The sequence below is a fragment of the Vulpes vulpes genome, chromosome 4 (genome assembly GCF_048418805.1).
Source record: "Vulpes vulpes isolate BD-2025 chromosome 4, VulVul3, whole genome shotgun sequence".
Classification (NCBI taxonomy): domain Eukaryota; kingdom Metazoa; phylum Chordata; class Mammalia; order Carnivora; family Canidae; genus Vulpes; species Vulpes vulpes.
The window spans coordinates 100,458,763-100,475,990 of NC_132783.1; the positions used below are offsets into that span (position 1 = coordinate 100,458,763).

General features: G+C 45.1%; 1 protein-coding gene across 1 annotated transcript in view; it reads left to right on the forward strand.

Moving 5' to 3' along the window:
- Positions 1-17,228, forward strand: part of LCP2 (lymphocyte cytosolic protein 2) — a 44,738-nt gene that overhangs the window by 23,686 nt on the left and 3,824 nt on the right. The window contains exons 8-19 of the mRNA XM_072756623.1: positions 1,804-1,901; positions 3,628-3,694; positions 3,799-3,882; positions 6,540-6,565; positions 6,679-6,698; positions 6,777-6,884; positions 8,475-8,505; positions 10,725-10,737; positions 11,391-11,520; positions 12,907-12,956; positions 16,116-16,210; positions 16,807-16,884. Of these exons, the coding sequence (XP_072612724.1) occupies positions 1,804-1,901; positions 3,628-3,694; positions 3,799-3,882; positions 6,540-6,565; positions 6,679-6,698; positions 6,777-6,884; positions 8,475-8,505; positions 10,725-10,737; positions 11,391-11,520; positions 12,907-12,956; positions 16,116-16,210; positions 16,807-16,884 (800 nt within the window). The remainder of the gene's footprint in view (positions 1-1,803; positions 1,902-3,627; positions 3,695-3,798; positions 3,883-6,539; positions 6,566-6,678; positions 6,699-6,776; positions 6,885-8,474; positions 8,506-10,724; positions 10,738-11,390; positions 11,521-12,906; positions 12,957-16,115; positions 16,211-16,806; positions 16,885-17,228) is intronic.

The following is a 17,228-nucleotide window of genomic DNA, read 5'->3' on the forward strand; positions in this document are numbered from 1 at the left end:
GTAGCCCTTGCCTCATGGGTCACACTGTAGGAGTGGTGGTGAAAGAAAACAGGCTCATGCACACTTGCACAGCAGAGTATAAGAGAGTCAGCTGGAAAGTTGACAATCTATACCATAAACAAATGGATACTATCCATCCTTTATGCTGTAGAACACTTTTGCCATGTTAAAGCCCTTTCTCACTTTGTCAACATTTTGTTTTGTGTTTTTAAGCACAGTCTATGATATGGGGAGCAAGGATGATGCCGGTTTCATATACAGGGAAATGGAGGTCCAGAGAAGAAATCGATGATTAAATCAAGTGCCTTGTATGTGCCAGTTATGGAGACACAGAGTGAAGACAGTCCTCACCCCAAGACTTCATAGTCTAGTGGGTGAGGTAACATCAAATGCACACAGCACAAATGCCTTAATTAAACCATGATATGTACTTAGGAAGACAAATGTGGGTGAGAAGGCTGGGACATATGCCTAGTCCAGGCTGCTTCACTTAAGATATGAGCTTTAAGTTGCAATTTCACAGATGAGTGGGAGTTGGCTGTGGAATTGGGGTAGATATGGAAAGTGAGGGTGGGTATTTTCAACGGTAGGAACAGTTGTGCAAAGGCTCTGGCTCTCAGGAGGACAGCATGTCAGAAGAGCTGAGAGCTGGCCAGTGTGGGTAGAGTGGCATCAGATTAGACCAGGCTTGCCGAAGTTCCGAGCCCCACTCCCTGTGGAAGAGCAGTACCTCTCCAAAGCTGGGATTGGGTCAGGCAACAGAGGGATGCTGGGCACAGAATGTGAGAGGCTCTCAGTCACTATCCTGGCCTGGTCTCTACCCCATCAAAGAGAAGGGACATCGCTAGCCTATCCACCTGGCCTTGGGATACTTCAGTGGTTCAGAATACTGAGTTTCTTTCAAAGCAAGTCCAAGTAACCAGCTAAGAATGTGTGATTCCAGGGCCCCGGGCTGGCTGTGTCATGGAGACTGCGACTTCTGATCTCAGGGTTGTCAATTTGAGCCCCATGTTGGGAATAGAGATTAAAAATAAAATCTTACAAAAAAAAAAAAAAATCCGGGATTCCCTAAGGGGAGTTGGTGACCAGCCCTTCCCTTTAAGGGAAGAGAGGAGCAAAAGGAGGAAGTGGGAAGGGGAGGTCAGCCCCAGAGCATTTGTGAGGGGAAGGAAGGGGACCCAGTACAGAAGCCAGGAGAGCAGACCTAACCCTGTGGGGGCACCTGGGTGTGCCTGTGAGAGTGTCTGAGACCTGGCGGGCCTTGGGCTGGTGGGGGGCTGGTAGGGGGGCTGGCGGGGGGCTGGCAGGGGGGCTGACGGGGGCTGGCGGGGGGGGGCTGATGGGGGGCTGGCGGGGGGCTGGTGGGGGGCTGATGGGGGGCTGGCGGGGGGCTGGCGGGGGGGCTGATGGGGGGGCTGGTGGGGGGGCTGATGGGCTGGTGGGGGCTTGTGGGGGGCTGGCGGGGGGGCTGGCGGGGGGGGCTGATGGGGGGCTGGTGGGGGCTTGTAGGGGGCTGGTGGGGGGCTGATGGGGGGCTGGCGGGGGGGCTGATGGGGGGGCTGGTGGGGGGGCTGATGGGCTGGTGGGGGCTTGTGGGGGGCTGGCGGGGGGGCTGGCGGGGGGGGCTGATGGGGGGCTGGTGGGGGCTTGTAGGGGGCTGGTGGGGGGCTGATGGGGGCTGGCGGGGGGCTGCGGGATGGGGCGCCCCCGCCTCCCCGCAGCGCAGAGGTGCTCGGAGCCCCCGGCCGTGGTGGGGCATGTCTGCTTTCATTTCACTGGCCTCCTGCCCTTGCCCTTCCGCAGACCGGCCCCCGTCCAGCAAAGTCCCGCAGCAGCCGCCCGTGCCCCCGCAGAGGCCGATGCCCGGGCTCCCTCCTCCGCCCGCCGCCCGGAGTCACGCGGTAGGCCCCCTCGTCTTCCTCCCCGGGGCTAGGTGCGCTCGGGTCCCTCCTCTGCCAGAGACAAGACTGTAGGGAGCTCACCCGGTGCCGACTAGCGAGCGATCACAGACAGGCTGCGAACATGCAGCCCGGCACCGGCAGTGGGGCCTGGGGGGTGAGACCCTAGTGGTTCTAGTCCATATCGTAGTGCATGTCATCATCGGCATTTTCTTTTTACCCAAAACAAAACTTTTTAAAGAGTTTATTTATTTACTCATGAGAAAGAGAGAGACAGAGGCAGGGAGGAGCCCCGTGTGGCACTTGATGCCGGGACCCCAGGATCACGCCCTGAGCCAAAAGCAGGTGCTAAACCGCTGAGCCACGCAGGCATCCCTTACCCAAAACAATTTAAGCCACTTCAATAATGAGGTTGTGCTATTATCTCCCTCCCCTTTGAAATTAATCAAAGCTTTGAAATAAATGGGTAAGTAAATGGTAAGCTAAAGGTAAGTAAAGGGTCCCTATGGCCAGGGCGTGGGTCGCGGGAGCACTTTCTCTCACCTGCAAGACGTGTGCCACCTGCCGGCCAGAGGCGGAAATGCCGCGGGCAGGTGGCTTGAGCCCCCAAGGCTCGCAATGCAGTGAACCTAGAGGAGAGAGAGAGGCGGCGAACCCCCTTTTCTCTTTCTTCAAGCTTACAGTCTCAGGCCCTGTGGGTCCAATTAAGTACTCAGAGAGACCCCCAGAAGTTCAGGCTAATGTGCCATTGGCTGGAAACGTGTTCTCTTCGTGAGGGGTCTGAGAGCTTTAACGGTGGTAGGCAAATGCCAGTGTCCAGGCCTAGAGGGAGAGAGAGAATGTGTTTTCCCCAAATCTCAAAATGCAGACCACCCCACAGTTGGGACCTTTCATCTAAGTATACGTGGCTTCCTCCTGCTTGTGCAGTTTTCTTGCAAAGAGGGGGGAGACTCATGGAGATGAACTGATGTACAAAAACATTCTGCTTTGAAATCTGAAGGCTTCCACCGCCACTACTGGGATGCAGAATTCACTCATTCAGTCAACAGACAGTTATTAGCTGCTACTGTGTGCTAAGCAGTGTTCTAGCTGCTGGGAATAGAACACGAACAAGACAAATAAGGTCCTTGCTTTTACGAAGTTTCAATTTTGGTTAGGGAGAGGCAGATACTGAACAAATAAACAAATATATACACAAGACAATTTGAATAGTAATGTGTGATCAGGGAGACAGAAAACCCAGTAACTTGATGATGGGTGGGAAGGCAACATTGAGCTGGACAGAATGGGCCAGTTGTGGCAGGAGGTGGGGAAAGGACATTGTAGGCAGAGAGAAACACAAATACAGAGATGAGAAAGAGGCCATGGCATGAGCTTGAGATTTTGCAGGAACTGTAAGATGACATTTAGAGTGGGCACCCAGTGGACCCTGGAGAGAGGAGTCTAAGAAGGACTTGGAAAGATGGATACACAGCGAGTTCTTATTGTATTCCCTATGAGAGGGGCCATTCAAGGGCTTGGCAAGGGAGTGACATGCTCACTCCACTGCCATGCAGATAATACCTTGGATGAAAGAGTGTGGGATGGGGAGCTCAGGTAAGAGGTTACTGTCCAAGAGAGAAATGATGAGGAAAGTGAACAGTCAGGCTATTAGCGGCAATAAGGCCACTAGGACTTGTGGCTATATTCCAATGAGATGCTACTTAACATATGGATCTTTTTTAAACAGCCAGTCCCCCCGCCCCAGCCAAACCACGAAGAGCCTAGCAGAAGTAGAAACCATAAAACAGCAAAGCGTAAGTACAGGGGCTGCCCTCCATTGCCCACCAGCGTACCTGTTCCTTTGGCGCCAGCCAACTGCTCTCTTCTTAAAATTGACTTCCGTCTTTTCCCCTTCCAGTCCCTGCTCCTTCCATAGACAGAAGCACGAAACCTCCCCTCGATCGTTCCTTGGCCCCATTTGACAGAGAGCCCTTCACACTAGGTTGGTATTACTCTATTTGATGCCAAGTAATCATGGCTAATATGTATGGGGTGCTCACAGCATGGTTTTCACGTGCACCACCCCGATCATAATGGTACTGTGATGTGGGACTATTAGAATCACCCTCATTTCACAGATGAGGCAACCAAGGCACAAAGAGATAACTTTCTCAGATCACTCAGCAACCCAGTGATGAGGGTAGAGCTCCTGCTGTTAGCCCTGTGCTGGGCCTGCTTCTTCATGGGTTCCACGTGCACACGTATCTCATTGTCCTCCTGAAGGATGGTGCAGTAGGCATCACAGTGCAGCGGGGCGGGGGGGGGGGAGGGGGCGGCGTCGCACAGGCAGAGACAGGAGGCATGGGACAGTGTTGTCAGCTACCTTGGCTGCTACTTAGCAGCTTACTGACCACAGGGACCATATGTGTTCAGAGATGTCTCCTTACTTGTAAGGTGACTAGAAGAAGAAAATGCTTGATAAAGCTCCAAGTTGCTATTAAAATGTCAGGGTTGTTTATTGTTGCACATGTGCTATTGACCAAACTGTTTGTATCCTACAGTCCTTTTCCTCCAAAATTGGCCCAGAGTGTTGTTGGAGTATGGCTACCTCTATGTAAAGCTACTTTTGATTCAATTCTAAAATTTTCTGAGCGCCCACTATGCGGCAAATAAATATTTTATCTACCAAAAACAATTTACTTATATTATCCTCACACCAACCCAATGAAAGGGGGTGTATTGTTACCCCCATTTTGCAGATAATGACACTGAGGTTCAGAGAGGTTGGCTAACTTTCTCAAATTTGCATAACTCGGTGTAGGATTTGAATCCATGACTGACTTCACAGCCAGTGCTCTTTTCCACGACTACATCATGGGACAATCAGAGACCTTGGATTTTCCTTGCTATGGGGTAGGGAGTTTGGGAAAAGGAGCTGTGAACCTTGAAGGTTAAGGAGCCTCAAATCCTGGCCACACCCAACCTTCCTGACCTGCACTTGGAGCAAGGCAGTTAGGCTTTTGTGGCCTCGGATTCCTCTCTGTGTGCAATGAATTTCAGTTCTTAAGGCTCCTGCTTGGGGCTGTTTTCTACTGTACCACAGCTCCGATGACTCATGCAAAGCTCTGTCAGCTGGCTGTTTGAGCTCAGACTGGTCTGCTGCAGAGGACTGTTCAAATTATGTCAAAATGAAGCCAGAGAGATTAAGTTCAGACCCCAGGCCTGCTTCCTACCGGAAGTCAAAGCGTCCAGGAAAGTGGAATACTGGTATCAAATCCTTGAGAGTCACCTCCTGCACGAAAGTTTCTTTTTGATAGATTCTTTTATAAGAAAACTTTTTAAAGCCTTTCTTGACAATATGTACTCTTGATTACTTCTTTGTTCATGATGTTTTGAGAGGACTAGCCTCTTATGATGCTCGGACTCTTAACAGAGACCATGCCCAGAGAATATGCACATCAGAAAATTTCTTTAAAAAGAAAATCTACATAAGCCTAAGAATATAAATCTAAGTTTTCTTAGTAACCCTGTAAGGTAGGGTTCCATCTTAAGCTGAAGTTTTATGAGTAATAAACTTTTCTTATACCATGTCTCCCACTGGGCAGTGAGCTTTTCACGGTAGGATCAGATTCTTAGGACCTGTCACAGGCCTGGGTGTATATCATGCTGTGAAAATCATATCATCATTCACCTTGGGGTGTTAACTGCACAGAGGTATGAGAAGGAAGAAAAGGAAGAGGAAACATCTGGCCCCCATGGATCATGTACTTGACCCTGCATATAAATTGTTACCTGATCCTTACAACAAACCTATGCACTTTTAACCTATAAACTTCACTTTACAGGGGAGGAAATTGAGACTCAAAGACCTTAGATAATTTGCTCAAGGCATACAGGATTTGCTTATAGACCTAGTTGAATACAGTTAAGTGGTACTTCTTCCTGCACTGAAACCAAAGGGCATATCTACTCAAAGGGACTCCAGACAGAGTAAAAAATAAGTTGCTTTGAATGACTTTGCAGTGCAGAGTTCTCAGGTACACCTCGCATTTCTTTAGGGAGCCTTCATGTCATCTGTTCTAAGAAAAAAGTAAAAGGAAGAAAGAAATAAAACCCAACAAAAGTTAAGGCGGTATGACTGGCACCCCATCAGGAGTATCTCCTGAAATGCTCTCCCCCCACATCGAACATTTTTCCGGAGAGGAAGTGTAATACTTTATGTAATGTCCAATGTACCATGAGTCTGAAGGAAAATTAACCCCTCCGGGGCAAATGGGTTTATTTCAGATACAGGAATAAACTTAGGCTATCCACAGAACTTCTTAGTCCGTGAAAGACGCATGAAATCCCAAGTAGACATTAATCCTTCTTATCATCAGTTACATAAAATCAAATGTGGAAAAGAAGCATAGACTCTGGAATACTGTTTGTATGTACACAACTCTGTGTGGCCTCGGGCAAGTCACATAATTTCTCAGAGCCTGTAAAATTAGGTGCTCTAAATGGGCATCTTCCACATCCGAAGTCTGTGATTCTCCAGAGCTTACACCGATCAGCCCCTCACAGGGCTCGGGCTCAAGGTTTCATTAAGGGATCTTTGAATACCTCCTGCTTAGCTGATCAAGTATTCACGGCCTGCTTGCTGTTTGTCGTTTACAGGAAAGAAGCCTCCGTTTCCTGACAAGGTAAGCTGTTTCCCTGGTTTGTTATGTCTGTTATTTTTGTTTTATTTTGTGTCTTTTCTTTGTTCTTTGAAAAGTGCTGAGGACACTCACATCTCTTCTCCCCTGTCTTACAGCCCTCAGCCCCAGCGGGAAGGTAAGGTGCCCTGTTGCATGGGTGTGAGGGTGCAGGGTATATGCTGTATCTCACTCCTCCTTACTCTCAACCCTGCAGGCCTCTCGGGGAGCATTTACCCAAGATGCAAAAGCCTCCTTTACCACCAGCCACAGAAAGGCATGACCGGGGTAGCCCCCTGCCAGGGAAGAAGCCACCTGTGCCCAGGTAACTGGCTTCTGTTGTGTGGGTTTGTCATTCAGAGCAGTGATGGCAACAACCTGCCCAGCAGTAGCCCACAAGGAACTACAAATCCCGGCTGCTCCTGGGGAGCAGCGGTTGGTGTTGCGGCTGTGGCTGGAGGAATTCTGGCTTCTCAAGTTGGATGCCAAATCCTGGGTCCTTTTGAAGATGATAGTGATGTAGCAAAGAAAGGAGTGGAGAGGGCAGCCCAGGGGTGGTGGTGGTGGTAATGCTCAGCGGTTTAGCACCGCCTTCGGCCCAGGGCATGATTCTGGAGGCCAGGGATCGAGTCCCAGAGTCCCACGTTGGGCTCCCTGCGTGGAGCCTGTCTCTCTCTCTCTTTACTCCCTGTGTCGCTCATGAATAAATAAATTTTAAAAATCTTTAAAAAAAAAAAAAAAAAGAAAGGAGTGGGGAGATGCTTCATTGGGAGGATGGGAATGGCTGCCGTCTGTGGAGAAGGCATCCTCAACCAGTGTTTTCCTTTCATCTCAGTACGTGGGAACGGTACCTGCCGCATCATTTTTCAAGTCAGGTAACAGAGAGGAAATAATTGGGGGAGGTATTTAGGGCAGTGTAAGTGTCTTCCTCACTGTCCAGCCACATTTTATAATGCAGAGTTCTGAAGTCCAATATTTCTAAAGTTACTGTAAGGTCTTTTGGGGCCTATTGTACTAAATGGCATAAATGTATCTGAGGTCCGTTTCCACCTTACTGCATGCTAAGGACACAGCCAAGGCTTCTGTTTTCCTCGTCCGTGCAATCGGGCCTCCTAGCTCTGGCTGTCGTGTGGCTGGTGTGAGGATTAAACCAGGGCCATGGCTAGAGGGCACTGAGAAGACCTCAGGAATCAAGTTAATATTTTAATGGATGTTTTAATGGATGTTTGAATCTTTTAAAAAACCAAAATGAATGTAAAAAATATATAATGAACAAAATACCAAAAGTGTAAGTGAACACCTGATGGGAGGCTGACACGTGAAGCATCTGACAGAGGAGGCGGTGCTCAGTATATTCCTTCTCTCATCCCCCCCACCCCCACCCGGGAGAGCGTGACGTCAGCCCAGACACACGGCTGCCTGCTCCAGCTCAAAGGCAGCTGTCACCAAATCTGTGTGACAAGCTCACGCATCTGGGAAGAGTCCCAGAGCAGTAGCATTTTCTGTCTTCTTTTCACCCGGAGGGTGAGCCCTGAGATGGCTGTTTTAAGACATCAGCAAAGGAGAATATTACCTAACATGTTTTCATTTGCTTGGAGAAACATCTACTCGGTGAAATTTAATAGCTACTAAAGAGTTAGTTTGCTGACTAAACCCTTTTTTAAATATATGTGATTATTTGCTGTGGTAGCTAAAAGAATAAAGGTTTGCCTAGCTCAGCTCACAGTGGTGACAGAACTTTGAATCCCCAAACTTTCCCTCTGCTCCTGCTCCCCTGCTTTTCTGCTGGGGGCGGGAGTTTCTTCCCATTTTATCACGGCTCAGTGGGTTTGATTTCTCATTAAGTCGAACACTGAGGCTGGCTTGCTGGAACTCCTCATGCTCAGTTCTTTTTCTCTGCCCTAATTCGTTTCAGGCATGGATGGGGACCAGATAGAAGAGAGAATGTAAGTACAAAAACCCTTTTGGTAAATGCCCGGCATAGGGCAAATCAGCGCAAGCTCTGTGGAGCTTGGGGTCGCTCCTTTCTCAGACTTCACTAAGACCTGGCACAGGGAGCAAAGCCTGCACACAGTAGGCTCTTAAGCTGGTGTCTCTTGGGGCCTCTATTATTTTCTCCTGCCCCCGGTGTTGCATTGCTGAGCTCTGGTCCCTCTGAGAAGTCCCGGGGTGGTGGGGTTAATCACAGCCCCATGTACCAGGTGCTAATTCACAATGTAAAGTAACCATGGTTGGAGGGAAGTTTAAAAGGAGGGATACCCAAGAGTCTGGGTCTCACAGCTAAGTTTACGAGGCCTTTGTTTTCCCTTTTAACAAGTCCACAACCTGAATAAGAGAGGGAATAGCAATTACTGGATGCCTGCTATGTGCATGTTGGCAAGCTAGGGAAGGTTTGGATGATAAGCTGTTTACCTGGGAAACAGCAATGGAAGTTTTATGTCCAGTTTTAGCAATGAAAATCTTAAAGTTCCAGAAACCCCATCAGGTGCAGGCAAACTGGACTGAGATAGTTGGTCACCCCAACTTTACACATGTGTTGCCTTTAACGACCCTATGAAGAACCATTGTATGTTTTACTAAGAGGAATTCAAAAGTCAGAGGGGTAAGATACTTATCACAAGTTGCTCAGCTAGTAATTAGCCAGGATTGGAATCCAGGTCTATCTGATTTCTTGGAGACTCTAAGCCCTCTGGAGGTGACCACACCCCTATCACTATTCAAAGGCTCAGCCCACAAGTGCCTGCTATCTTGTAGCTCTGTGCTAGATGCTGTGATGGTTCAGATAAAGTGCTAAGATATGAAAGATGAGCAGACCCACATCCGACATGCTCAACAGCATGTGATCATGAAACAAGCTCTAGCGATGGAGGGAAGAAAGTAATTGATGGGGCTTGAGGAGCCAGGGGTGATTTCTTAGACTTGAGATTTATGATATCATTGAATGATGGGGAGGGCACAGAATAGAGTCTTCGTAGGAAAAGCCCAGATGTACTCCAGGCTCAGGAATATCCCGAGCAAAGGCACGTGGGTGACATTGCCCGTTGACCCTAAGGATATAGCAAGGACAGCAGCTTGGCTGTAAAGCCATAGGGACAAAGAGGAGACAAGGTTGAAAGTGAGGGTAACATTATATTCTTGAGGTTCTCAGTCTCTGGAAGGGTTGACGGTCATATCGTGAGAATCTGAGAGTTGTAGAAAGAAACATGACATGGTTGTAATGGTGCTGAAGAGGTATTTCATTGTGGCCATTTACTGAGCCCATGTGTACTTAATCATGCAGCCCTCTGCTGGGACTCACAGTTGGCCAACTGGGATGAATGATTCTGGCTATGATTCTTCTTATCTTATCTTATCTCAATGGTAGGACTAATGACAGCTAACTTTTCCTGAGCACTCCACATACAGCAGACACATGTGATAACCAACTTAATCCTTGCAGCAACACTTTGAATAAGGAGGTCTTTCTTCACCAGTGTGCTGGCCTAACAAAACAAGTCCAAGTGGTCTATTTTGCCTGCTTGTCAATGGCAAAATTGTTTCGCCTCTTGAAATGTCATTTCTCATCTGAGGAGTACAGCAAATAGCTAGCTCCTCCTTTGCCTGTTTCATGGATTGCCTGAAGATAAATGCTGAGCAATGTAGACACCTTGTAAACCATGTTATACATAAGTAAGATGGAGTTGCTTTTACGGGGCGTGGCCAAAAGAAGGCTGAGACAAATTAGGGATCGAATCCATTTCTGTAACCCTTGGCAAGTTAGGACTCCTTCCTGAGCACCATGTTTCCATTTGTAAAATGAGGATGTTAAATTTTTAAAGGGTTGTTAGGAGAATCGGATGAGACATTGTGTATAAATCTTTAGGGCACATAGTAGATACTGCCATTATTATTGTGTCTTTAGGCCCTTTTGGGCACCTCAGAACCTATTTTATGTAATGTATACAAGGAAAGTCTCAGATCGGAGTGTCCTTAGATGATTGTTTGTATTAAGAAATGATGAACTACTTAGCAAGCTCTACTGTTCTCCACAATATATTTATAATGGAGACACACAACTGCTAAAGAAAGAAACAGACATTTATATGATTGAGAAATGCAGTTCTTCTTTTAGGAATTGTGTTTTGATGATAGGCTAATAGCTTTTTTTTTTTCTTACCCTTACCAGGATGAAGATGATGGTATGTTTGGAAAAGCTTTCTTACAACTTATAACCCATTCCTTCATTTTTCTGCTCAGACATCACATGGAATTATTTAGTACAGAAGCTCTATAGAATCAACTATAATTGTTAAATTAGTATTAAGTAGACATATATCAGTTGGTATATTGCATTAGTTATCTGGGTTACCAAAGAGAACTGTTATGTTCATAAATAATAGTGCAAGTAACTTAATAGTACAACAAATTAAAAATTGCATATGTGGTTTGATAGAAAAAATGTGATATTTATGCCTTCTAATACAGGAAAGGATCACTAACTGTAGATAAATGAGGCAGCATAAAATTTGGCTCACATAAAACAAAACTTGTGAATCATTTCTGAAATTCATATGGTTTCCAACTGATAATTTTCTGCCAAGATAGCATTTCGAAAATGAAAAAATAAAATGAATGTATATCATAGAGAATGATACAGAATGGCAGCATTCTAATGCATTCTAAGGTGGCAAAGCATCTAGAAATACCTTTGGGGTGGAGTTCTATCCTACCACTTTGTAATTACGTTTGATCTTTTGACTAGCTGCTTCTAACTTACTGGGAAACAGTTCTGGAAGGTTCCTGTGACACTTGGATCCTAACAATCTGTTTTATTTTTCCTTTTTGCCCACAGTGCATCAAAGACCATTGCCTCAGCCCACAATGCCCTCCATGAGCTCCAACACTTTCCCTTCCAGATCCACCAAGCCATCACCCAAGCACACCCTCCCATCACCTCACATGCCTGGAGCATTCTCTGAAAGGTATGTGGTAACATCATTCAGTGCTAACTTAACATCACACCCAGGTCCATTGGTAAGATCTAATGTTGAGTGGTTTGGGGAAGAGAGGAATGAGCCAGTGGTAGTTGGGTCAGAACATTTTGGGTCTTCAGAAACAAAATCAAGCTGAGCATAAAGAACTACACATGTTCATCCACTGCTATTCTTGAAGTCTCTGTGCTTGGAGTTGGAGGGGTACAGAACTGACTGCTCCATGGTCACCCAGGCAGAATGGACCCTTGGGCAGTAATGGGGAATGTTTTCACTTTGTGAATTGAAATAAACTCTCAAGAAACCCAGTTAATTTAAGTACTTGGAGTTCATACAGATCTTGGATGGGAGGACCTAGCAGATGCTATGAGGTCACTGCACAGGCTCTGTCCCTAGTAGGCCTGCTTTTGCAACAGCAACGGTGTTTCTCAGGGCCCGTGATGAGGCTGTCTGGAGGCAGAGGCAGGAACAGGAGAAAGACACAGGCCATTTCTCCCTCCACAAGCCCAGGAGCTACTACCTGGTGTCCTCAAGGCCCCCAGCTCATTCTCTTCTGTGCAAAAGGAGAGGCTCAGACCCACCTTCAGTATGGAAGAAAACCACCAGCACCACCTCACTACCCCTGCTAGATATCTAGAAGGACTCTCTAACTGTTTTCATTGCCCCTGGGTGCCTCTTGCTCTGATTCTCTGCTCTTTCTCACTCTTCTCTGTTTCTCTTCTCCCATTCTCTCATCCTGTTCCAACCCTCACTGGCCCAGCTCTGTCCTTCTTCTTGCTGAATACCACCCAGCACCACTGCTGAACAGAGCAGACTGACAGGTTTGGTGTAGAGGGCAGAGGAATGGCTGTCAGCATGGAGCAGGAAGCATTTCAGGGCCCCCACAGATGCCTCCTCCCACACCTGTCCCTGAAGATGCTGTTTCTGTCTGCTGCAGTTCCGCCTGGCCCTCTCTGGTTTTTTCACCCAGCCACCTACCCTTGTGGACCATCGGACCCCAGGATTCACTATTCCCAAATGACATGCCCATTTATATGTGTTCCTAACCAAAAGTGAAGTCCTCTCCTCAGAGACATCTGCCATTCTCCAAATTCAAAGGCCTTAAAGGCCTTATTTTTAAAAATAACCTTCAAATACCCTTTTCAGGTTTTCATGGTTTTGGCTTGCAAAGTCTATTAGCATTTGGGGTAGGCCACCTTGGGGCAGTGGTGAGGCGTGCCCCATCAGCCCTCCTCTTTGCTCAGCAGCCATGGCTTCAGGGAGGGGTGTTAGTAGACACAAATGAAGTGGCATTCCAGTGGGTTTCCCTGACCCAGCTTCCCCATCAGCCTCTTTAGCTCAACCCAACTTACATCTGTTCTTTCTGTGTCTCTGCAGTAACAGTGGTTTCCCACAGAGTGCCTCCCTGCCGCCATACTTCTCTCAAGGTTTGTACTCTGGGCTCTAGTGACTTTCTCCAGGTAACATGCTTCAATGACCGGATTCCCAATTGTCACAAAGCTTTTTGGCAAAGGTTTGGTTATTTCCTAAAAGCCAGAAAATATGTTTTCTTATTCAATACTTAATTCAGTTTCTGCCATGTGCCAAGGACTGATGGAATGCTGGGATGTACATAAGACACACACACACACACATGCACACTCACACACACACACCTCTGGCCTCAGGAAGGTGGCTTTGGCATTAATTATCCCGTATAGAGCTTTTCCTCCCTGCTATTTTTATATGGTGCTCAGGAAAGTGCTTGACTTTCTCTGTAGTTTTAGGTTTCTATGATGAATCCATCCTTGAGTTGCAGGTTGAGGAACATGTTTAAAATACAGATTAAGAGAACCCAACCCTGATTCTGATTCAGTAAGTCTGGATGAGGACCTGCATTTTTAATAATACCTTCTCTGGGCATCCATGATAAATATTGCTGAGAGTGCTCTCAAACTTTAATATGAATACAGATCACCTGGAAATTGTGTTAAAATGCAGATTCTAATTCAGTGGGTCTGGGGTAGGATGTGAGAGTCTGCATTTCTGGCAAGTTCTCATGTGATGCTGATCCTGCTGGTCCATGGACCACTTTGAGTAGCAGCAAAGGCCTACAAGGTAAGACTAGACTGTGTTTATCTTTTAGCCTTAGAGACTTGCCAGTGATTGGCACATGGTAGGCACTTTTTTAAATGTTTATTGAATGACTGAGTGTTGAATGAGTGTGGAAAGTTACCCAACTCTAGTAAATAGATTTTTCTCATGCCAGGAAACTGGCCTTAGTGATGCCAGATTTTTTGTTTTTTGTTTTTTTTTTCAGGAAAAAAAAATGGAAATATGGCTTTTAATATAAAGTACCTGATTTTTAAATGTTTACTTAAAAATTTTTTTAAATGCTATAAGGAACAAAACAACTATTTTGGACATAGTACACATGCAAGAATACCAGTGTGTATTATAAATAGAAAAGTATGTTAGGACTTCAATTATGACTCAAGAGTCAATATTTTTTTTTTGAGCACATCCATTACATTTAGTTGAATATATTGTCCCATAGATGTGCAAGACCCTATTGCTGATACCAATAAAATCCATTATGTCTTCAATGTTTCCTAAGCATTTGAGGGTATAGTGCTTTCCACAGTTGCCCCTACACCCCTCAATTTTCCACAGTGTCCACAACTCACTGTGTTTTGTGAATTCACATTGTGTTATTTGCCTGGCTTCTACAGGCATCTAGGCTTCCAATACTTCACTTATAGCAGTGTCTCCCAAAGTAAGTTCCACAGACCCCCAATTTTATGAGTTGGTAGCAGAGATTATTGATATAAATAGTTGGTTAATTTTGGTGGGGAATGCTTACCTTAATCAAAATTGATCTTTTTTCCCCTAAGATAGGCAGGACACCTGTTCCTCAGTCTTCTCCTTTGGCTGCTCCCATATTAGGAAGATAAAAGCTGTTCTGTAGGTTATCCAAAAAGTCCACCTCAGCTACCCTGAGGATCTCAATAATAAGGATGGTGTGTGACTGCAGTAAAAAGTAGTATATTGCCTGTTGCAAATGTGACTTCATGATGCTGGCCTGCAGGTGCCGAAGCAGAAAGAGAATAATCCAACTCCAAAGTAGCCATGCAATATAGGCCTTGTTTCTACTTCAGTTAACTGTAGGGTTAGGTTTCTTTCATTGAAGAAACAGTATAAAAGTGCCTGGCATGTTGGACTGCAAAGGTAGGGATAGGAAAAATCTTCTTAGGCCTTGGGAGTCTTAAGAAGGAAGATCAACAGTTCAGGCAGTCTGATCTGCTTATTAAGAAGCAGGGAATGCCATGGTGAAGACTCCTGCTAGCATGGCTCAGAAGACCTCAGCCTTTCCCAGGTTATTCTCCTGGCTCAGTGGCTTGGGCAGGCAGTGTGACGCTTATAGCATATTGTAGATGGAGGAACAATCCTGCTGCAGAACCACCTGCAATACTTGCTAAATGCAGATTGGGTGATTTGAATTTCATCCTCCCCCTTACTCCCCCCACCCTCTGCCCCCAGGATTCTTATTTATGTAGAATATTGTTTGGGAATCACTGGTTCAAGTCCTGACCCTGCCACTAAGATCCCATGATTGGTGTGATTTGTTCAGGCTCTCTGAGCCACTGCTTCCTCATACTCAAAAGAAGAGAATAAACATCTTGTGGTGTTGCTGTGAGGATTAAAGGTAGGATACAGGGGTGCCTTTTCACTCAAGGCCTGGGCAGAGTAGTGCTGAATAAATATTTGTTGAATAAATGAATGGATGACACATGAATAATTCAAAGAACATGCGGCTCACAGAATTTTTCAGTTCTTAATAGCTGTTCTGGCATATAGAAAACAGCCTTGGCGATTACAATTCCACACAATCAAACCTTTGCTGAGATCAGGAAACACATCCTCAGAAAGTTTCAGGGAACTATAAAGACAATGAGGTGTTAGGGAAGCTGAGACACAAATGCTGGGTAATTCACAGATACCTCACAGACTTCCTGATTGATTAGGTAGTTGGCAGCGTCCTCTGTGAGGGTTGAAGATTTCTACCTCTTTAGAACATTCAGTTAGGAAGAGTGGGTAGCAAACTCTGATTCCTGAAGCTAACAATATTTTCCAGGTAATTTCATCTTGTCTTGGGTGACTTAACATTTCTTATTGTGTCAACAAATGAGGATATAATTGTCTTTAATTACTACACTGTCACAATATCAGTGGTTGGGAATCCATTCTGGGTGTGCTGGAGTCTGTGAAAAATCAGTCCCCTGAATTTTCTTTTTGGTGATCACATTAAAACTACTGTGACTTTTTCATTAATGGACTAATTATATTATGTACCATGCACATTTAAGAAATCACTCAAATTCGTGGAACTGTTCTCAGAATTTCACTGACATGGTTATAGAATGATGCCTGAACAGTCAACAGCCCTTGTGGTTTCGAACAGGTGAAAATTATTTTTGAAGCTATGGCTTCTTAAAATGTTAATTGCTGGGAACAATTGCAAGGGCATTTTAGGGGAGAAATGTGTGATGACAGAAATGAAGAATAGCTTACAGCAAGTTAACTTTCAAAATACTATATTTTTGAAGGCCTTGGCAACAGACCACCTCCTAGAGCTGAAGGAAGAAACTTTTCCTTGCCAGTTCCAAACAAACCTCGATCACTGTCTCCAGGGGAAGAAGAGGTAATAAAGCATATGTTTTTATTTTATTTTTTTCCCAGAAAATAACCAGAATCTCCCATTTGATACTCTTTTGTATTTTTATCATTTTAAATTACTTTTAATTTTTTTTAGTAAAAAAAATTAAAGGGGAGGATCCAGATGAAAAATATGTTCTTTTTCCTTAATGTTTTTCCAGTAGCAAATATGTGTTTTGTTTTTAACAATGAGAAAAAATAATCCTATTTTTCATTTGTTTTCTAGCTTATGACCTTGAATAAGCCACTTAACTGCTCACTAGCCCAGATTTTTCATTAAGTATATCATACTAAACTGAAGAAATTATTATACCCGTATCTTCCCTGATTAAAACTTCTATTATATATGGAATGCTTATTCACAACTACCTTTGCAACCAGTGTCATGATAAAAAGTATTTCATGCAAAATATCCTCTATTTAACCTCACCTAAGTGATTCTATATTCAAATTAAGAAAACAAACATTTCAGAGCTCATGGAATTGAGGTGGTGATTTATGAAAATGATTACTTGGAGACTTCTTTTCACTTACATATGTAACCGCAAAATTTATTCAGTTTTTAAAAATTTACATTTTCAGAATTCATTAAATGAGGAGTGGTACGTTTCTTATATTACCCGACCAGAGGCAGAAGCTGCTCTTAGAAAGATAAACCAGGTACTGTGCTAACGTTTATTTTTAAGTAGTTATAAATATTGATGGAAGGAGAAAAAGGGAACTGGCTTTTATTGAGGACCACTTATGGGCTAGGAATTCTGCTAGGTGATATTCATGCTGTTATACTAGGGGGACCCATTAGTGACAGCTTTATACCTACCAGCATCCATAGCAATGATTCCTAGGATCTGGGAAAAATCTAAGTTAAGGCAGTCATTCAGTTGGCAGAATATTAACTAAAAAGGTCTGTCTTGTCATAGGAAGCATAGCCTTATCAAAAGGAGACTCTTTCCCCCAAACTTTGAACACCTTACTGGTTCCATCTTCATTTTTAATACACAATT